The 6,211-nt window shown below is 43.6% G+C and overlaps 1 protein-coding gene across 2 annotated transcripts; it reads right to left on the bottom strand.

The window, feature by feature from the left end:
- Nucleotides 1–344: 344 nt before the first annotated feature.
- On the bottom strand, nt 345–3,940 carry CDKN2AIP (CDKN2A interacting protein). Of its 2 annotated transcripts, XM_012657468.1 has the most exons (3): nt 3,457–3,940; nt 2,865–2,995; nt 345–2,452 (listed from the first exon to the last, which is right to left on the bottom strand). In XM_012657468.1, the coding sequence occupies exons 1-3, from the start codon at nt 3,726–3,728 to the stop codon at nt 1,107–1,109; spliced, it is 1,749 nt and encodes a 582-aa protein (XP_012512922.1). In that variant the 5' UTR covers nt 3,729–3,940; the 3' UTR covers nt 345–1,106. The 2 variants fall into 2 exon arrangements, with proteins under 2 accessions (XP_012512922.1, XP_012512923.1); XM_012657469.1 differs by lacking the exon at nt 2,865–2,995 and having other exon boundaries at nt 648–2,452; nt 3,457–3,888.
- Nucleotides 3,941–6,211: the final 2,271 nt, after the last annotated feature.

Below are 6,211 nucleotides of genomic sequence, written 5' to 3'. Positions count from 1 at the left end.
ATTTTTGAAGAAAAATAAACAGAATATACTACAATGGAGAAATACAGTCAGAATCACCTAAGACACAGAAACAAAATTTCCATCTCTAACAAATGCAATTCAATTGAACAGGCTCATAAAAGAGCTAAATGTGGCTGTCTATTCTTCCCTGTAGTACTCTATGAGATTTGTAAATACAAAAACCATCGAGTTTAGATTTGAAAATTGTAACTTTCCTACCCATAAAAACTTGTATATCACTATGAAAAATTACCTGGTTATAATTTATAATGACAAGTAGTGGGAAGCCTATTTTGCGGGTATTGGTTCTGACTTAGGAGGGGAAAAAAAACACAACTTCTTGAAAAGGTAAAATAGCTTAAAGCATTTAATATCTAAACAAATCAATCTGTTAATAGTAGTCACAAAATATGCTTAGTATAGAAACCCACATTTATGTCCCTTAAGAAAAAGTGTAAATTGTATTCCACTGAAAACATAAATTAACCCAAAGAATCTGCAGCAGTCAAAATCATGGTGAATTTTTAACAACTTCAGAATAAAATAACAATTAAGTACTTTATACTGCTTTATATCTAAAAAATGCTTACAACTTCTCATAAAAATAGTCTGAGGCAACTATTTTTTCTTTTATTTTTTAACAGACATGTTCAACATTATGGGCAACATTTTTAAAACCTTAGGCTTCACAGACTTTCAGACATTCAAATACTGTGGTCCCTTTTCTTTGATGTGGTTTTATTCAGCTAGGAAAAAAACTATTGTAGACAACTTAATACATTTTCACCAAACTGAAAGTAGTACAAAAATTTTAAGACTACAGGACTACACATCGTACCTAATGTATCATTAAAAATAGAAGACAGTATTTTCTTCAGCAAATAAAACAGCATACTGGTATGCTGTTAATGCACACCTTTTAATGTGTACTGTCATCATAAATTATTTACAATTTCTACTGTGAAGAGAACCAGAATGTAAATTTTCTGCAAAACTGGAAAAAAGCAATACAAAATTTGTGAAAGCCTGTGTTTTATACTGTACAAAAGTAAGCCAGTTTTTCTCTTCAAATACTAGATACAGTAAGCAGTGCTATTTTGGACATATTATAGTAACTCTTGAGGATGTTTTAATGCTGGAGGTAAGTTTACAGGCCTTGATTCTTCATCAAGGAGAACTAGATCTTCTATTTCACTGCCTCTGTATTTCCTTTTACATATTTTTACCACCACCTTTTTCTTGAGAAATAACTTTAATGCTTCTCTTGATGCAACTGCTTTTGCATTTTCTTTGCTTTTTCCACAGCCAGTACCCAAATACACAGACTTGCACCTCAATTCACAAACAATACTTTCTTGAGAGCTCTTATTTTGAGGCAGATCTGCCAGTTCTTTTAGTGGGACAAAAAACACATCCAGTGTTGCTTTCAAAGCCTCGATGGCTGCGTTTAGCAGCTCTCCATGATTCACATTGGGACTAAAGCCACCAACAGCTACCAACTTCCATGCCACTGTTTTATACAGTCTATTGAAGAAAGGTTGCTTCTGTTTCACATCTTCATTGGTTAACTTGCAACAAGAGAATTTGACAGAACTCTCACTTGACTGTGAAGTACTTTTAGAAGGCAACTGTGAGGTGCTAGTCTGAGAACTACTCTTAGAAGCCAACTGGGACACACTTGCTAAGGAAGTGCTTTTGGAAACCAGAGATCCACTGGTCTGGGAGCTGCTCTTGGAAGCTAATAGTGATGCAGCTACCTGGGAAGTGCTTTTGGAAGGTAACAGTGATGTATTTGTTGAGGAGCTGCTCTTGGGAGTCAGTAAGGATGTGCCTGATGAGGAACTGTTTTTAGACACTGATGATGAAACACCTGCCTCTGAACTAGTTTTAGAAAGTAACCCACTTGGAGCTGTCTCTAAACTAGGTTTAGAAGACAACAATGGCAACTCTACTTCTGAGCTTCCTGAGGAACCCAACAAGGGCACCTCAATCTCTGAGCTACTTTGAGAAGCTGCTACTGAAGAGCCTTCCAAAGCACTCTTTTTGGGTGATCCACTTTGTTGTCTGGAATCAGTGGATTGGGTCATGTGACTATTCACACTGGACTTCAGCAATGAAGAAACAAATGATGCTGAGCCATGTTTGTCTGGAGCTTCTGATTCAGAAGCTTTTCCAGATCCAGCTGTTGTTACCTGAGAGGAAATGCTGCTGCTGCTTTGGCTGGAAACGGATGGGTCTCCATCACTTGTAGAGCTATTCTGACTGGAGATGCCAGAGCTCCGAGTTGAGTTTCCACTACTCTCTGATTTGGTGGATGACCCCATACATGTTGAGCTGTTCTGCTGAGCTGATGCACGTTCTGTCTTGGCAGAAATTTTTGCATGATCTTGCTCAACTGCAGAATTGTTCTTTCCTTCTAAGGCTCGTTTTTTAGATGGTTCTTCTACCCCTTCTAAAAAGAAGAAAAACACAGATATATGACTAAGAATACCTCACACGTATCAGTTGACAAGACATATATACATGTTAAAATAAAGGCACATGGTGAAGATATTTCAGGACTAGTAGTTTCAATTTAAAAAGTGTGGAATAACTTAATTAATTTCTTAAAGCAGTGATCATTAATTTCTAATATTAAAAAATCAACAGCAAGAGGCAACACTGGACACTTCAAAATCTAAAGCAGTCAAAAGAAACTATCAAATTCAGAACCTGAAACACACAAACACAGTTTAACATTCCAACTTGATTAATAACATTATAAAAATTCTGGCTTGTTAAAAAATTAGTAATACAATAATTCCTAATTATATCAAACTTATGTTCTAAACTCCTATGTATGTTCACATCTATGATCTGCTAACCATTGCTACTCGATATCCCTCTTTTCTTCACCTTGGCAACCAGTTCGTCTCTTGTTGTATGGATTGGAGCATCTGTCACTTTGATGCCTTCAGCCATACTAAGTATTTTATCCATAACTTTTTGAGGATATCTGAAAAAGAAGGAAAAGTCACTTTAAAAAAGTGGTTTTTTTTCTAAGCTACTTGTGGTGTGCAAAAACAGGCCAAAGGAACTGCATTTCCTGGTTGCAATCAAGACAGTGTACCAACCGCCAAGAACTATTTCCTGGAACCCCCACAAACAAATGCTCCAGGGTCTGAGAGGCTGGGCACCTCCTTACTAATCTTTAAATCTAGCGTCCAACCTCAAAAGCGTTGTGAGCTTAACACCAACAACTCTACTAGCAGCCCCCCACGCAACGCGAGCACGGACGGACGGACTGTTAATCATGTCTGCTTCTCACAGAGACGCCCTTCTCACCCTTAGAGGGCAGCGGTCTTGCAGATTCCCGCGCGGCACAACAACTTCCCCTCCCCACTGATGGCTCCGGGCCCCAGGCGGGGGGCGGAAGACCAAACCGGGAGGCCGGGTTAGGGACGCTTCCTCACTCACCGGCACCCGAGGAAGACGTGGTTTGCCCACGCCATGGAAAACGAGATGAGCTGCTGCAGCTGTCGATTGCGGGTCCCGCTCTCGCCGTCAGCAGCTTCATCCGTGTTAGCCGAGGCAGCGCCGCCAATGGGGGCCAGGTCCCCGGCGTTGCGGAGCAAAAACTCCCGGCGGTGGCGCCAGTGTTTGTCAGTCTCGCCCTCGCAGCGGAGAGCCTCCACCCAGGCGGCCACCCGCGGGTTCTGGCTCAGGTACTCCGACACCTCCTGCGCCATGTTGGGCCTGCAGAACGCGGAGGCCGAGAGCAGACGCTGCACCGGGAGATAAGGGGGGAGCGCAGGGGCGAGCGGCCCTGTCACTGCGGCCTGCACCGGCAGCCCTCCAGAGAACGCCCCTCGGGAGGCCCAAACACCAAACAACAGCGCGCAGAGCAGCTGAACCGCCCACTTCCGCCCGCCGCCGGCTTCTTCCCTTTTATAACCTCGCCGCCGCCGCGCGCCCGCGCGTCCTTCCGGCGCGAGCCAGCGTTCCCAGGACGCCTTGCGGCGCCGGAGGCGCGACGCCGCGGCCTCGCCAGGCTGCGGGAGCTTGTGGGGGAGGGGAGGGGAGGGCTCGGCAGGGAGGGGCGCCGGGCGCCTCCCGCCCCGCAAGGGAGGGCCGCAAGTGGGGCTGCCCCGGGGCGTCAGAAGCTCGGCGGATGCCTGAGCGTTCGGGCTGCGCTTTGTGACGCCGCGCGCTGCGGGCCAGCCGCGGCGCGGGGAGAAGAGGCGAGGAAGTGCGGGCCCAGGCGCGGAGGTTGCTGGGCCGAGGCGAGCAAAGACCGCGAGGACTGCGTCCTGCTAGACTTTGTGCCGCGATCAGCCGCGGGGTCTGTGGGTCTCTACCCTAAGGCGCCTGTGTCTGAGCGGGGCCAAAATAAACAAAAGCTGGCCTCCATTTTTTGGTCATGTCAGCAGTCTCTCGCGTTGTTTTGAATGTAGACAAGCGAAGCATTCGGAGGCCGTCGCGGTGTCAGACGGCTTTTAAGGGTGTGGGGATGCCTATTAACTTAACAAATAAAAATAACAAGGTTAAACGATTAATCCAGTTCCACGTTTCTGTATGGAATGCAGTCTTTAAAGCTAGTCTTTGCCCTGCAGGGGTTGGGTTGGGTTTCTGCAGTTTCTTAGGTCTCTAGTTCAACCCAGGCAGTACCTGCTTCCTCTAACTTTCGGTTTTGGTCAACAACAACAGAACTCTGGACCGATTACGTTCTGTATCTGTAGTTATTTCCTTAAATTCACAAACAAGTTACTTCCAACTGGGCAAATAGAGTCGGAGTGGATGTGCATGTTTTATCTGTATGCGCCAAATCTCTCCCTCTTCGAGCTATTTTTCCCTTCCATTTTTTTCCACTTTGCAGTTTCCGCAGTCACAACATATACTATTACTGCCCGCTTGCTTATTGTTAGGTTTCCAACTCAAGGTATATGTATACTCTAAGATTAAGATTAATAAATTTGAGTAAATTAAATAATGATAAATTACGATATTAAATTTTTTTTCCTTTCAGATGTTTGTAGACTTTGATATAAAAATGCTTGACTCAGAATAATCAAGCAAAAAAAGGTTACTTTAGATAAGATCACATACGGATAACAAAAAAACATGTAATTTATATACATGCTGGAACAATCAAAATCTGGCTATTATATAAAAACTATTGCCCATCTTCCTGCCATGCCAAAAGAAACTACATAAAAACAGAGGCACAAAAAAATTTTGAACCTTGGGATTTTGCTTCTAGTTTTGCTATTCTTGTCTCCTTTTCAGAGTTAATTGCTTAAAATTTAGAAGGATGAAAGGATTGCAGATATCTGGCTACGTGAAAGATTAAGAAATCTTATGGTTTCTCCTTTCATGAATTCTTTGTTAAGGGGGCCATAGCAACTAAAAGAATCTATGATTACCTGGCTCGATGATATTTGGAATTTCAAAATAATTCTTAAAAGTTATAATAAAAGCAACATAGTCTGAAAGCTGGAATACTACTTATTTGCAAAAGCCAGGTGCTTGACTGAAAAAGTAAACGTATTTTTTTATTCTTAAAAAGTCAACTTTGCATATAAAGATTCAGGGCGTAGACCAAAGGCCACAAAGTTAAGAAGAATGTCATTTAAAAAAAAAGCCTTTCCACCATACAGAAACAAATTTCTATCTGGGTTTGGGGGACAGGTTCAGAGAGCAAAGGTAAGAGGAGTACTAAGGTGATAACTAGGAAAATCTATGGGCATCGGAGGTAAGATAGGAGGTGTTGGCTGTTATAAATTGCTGGGTAGATTTTGAGGTCTTTGGCCTTTAGTAGAGGAGAAATGAGCATAGACAGGGTCTTTTATAGCTCTGATAACCAACTATACTGCTTCCTCCTCTGCCCCCGACACATGCATGTGCACACAGACACCTCTGTCACAGGGCTTAGAGGAGATCCAAAAAGTTCCCAAGAAAGACAGTTGAATGGTAAAGTGCCTGCCAGGCATCATAGTCCAAGGTGAAGTGAGTCTGGGAGTGGACAGCCCATCAACAAAGGAAAGTACAGCTGGTCCTCAACAAGTCATCAGACCAGTGAGATCCCTCAAACTCCTGAAATGATCGGTGCGCATTGTGTGTGCTGGGAGGTCAGTGACACTCCCAGTGGAGCCCACAGGGAAGAAAGCTCAGAGACAACGCTGTCTCTCCCACTGCCCCCACTCGAGACCTGATCAGAGGGGAAAAGGGAGAG

This window comes from Propithecus coquereli, unplaced genomic scaffold (genome assembly GCF_000956105.1).
Source record: "Propithecus coquereli isolate 6110/MARCELLA unplaced genomic scaffold, Pcoq_1.0 Scaffold543, whole genome shotgun sequence".
In the NCBI taxonomy this organism is placed as follows: domain Eukaryota; kingdom Metazoa; phylum Chordata; class Mammalia; order Primates; family Indriidae; genus Propithecus; species Propithecus coquereli.
Note: the sequence above shows the minus strand (reverse complement) of the source record. Positions and strands in the feature narration are given on the sequence as shown.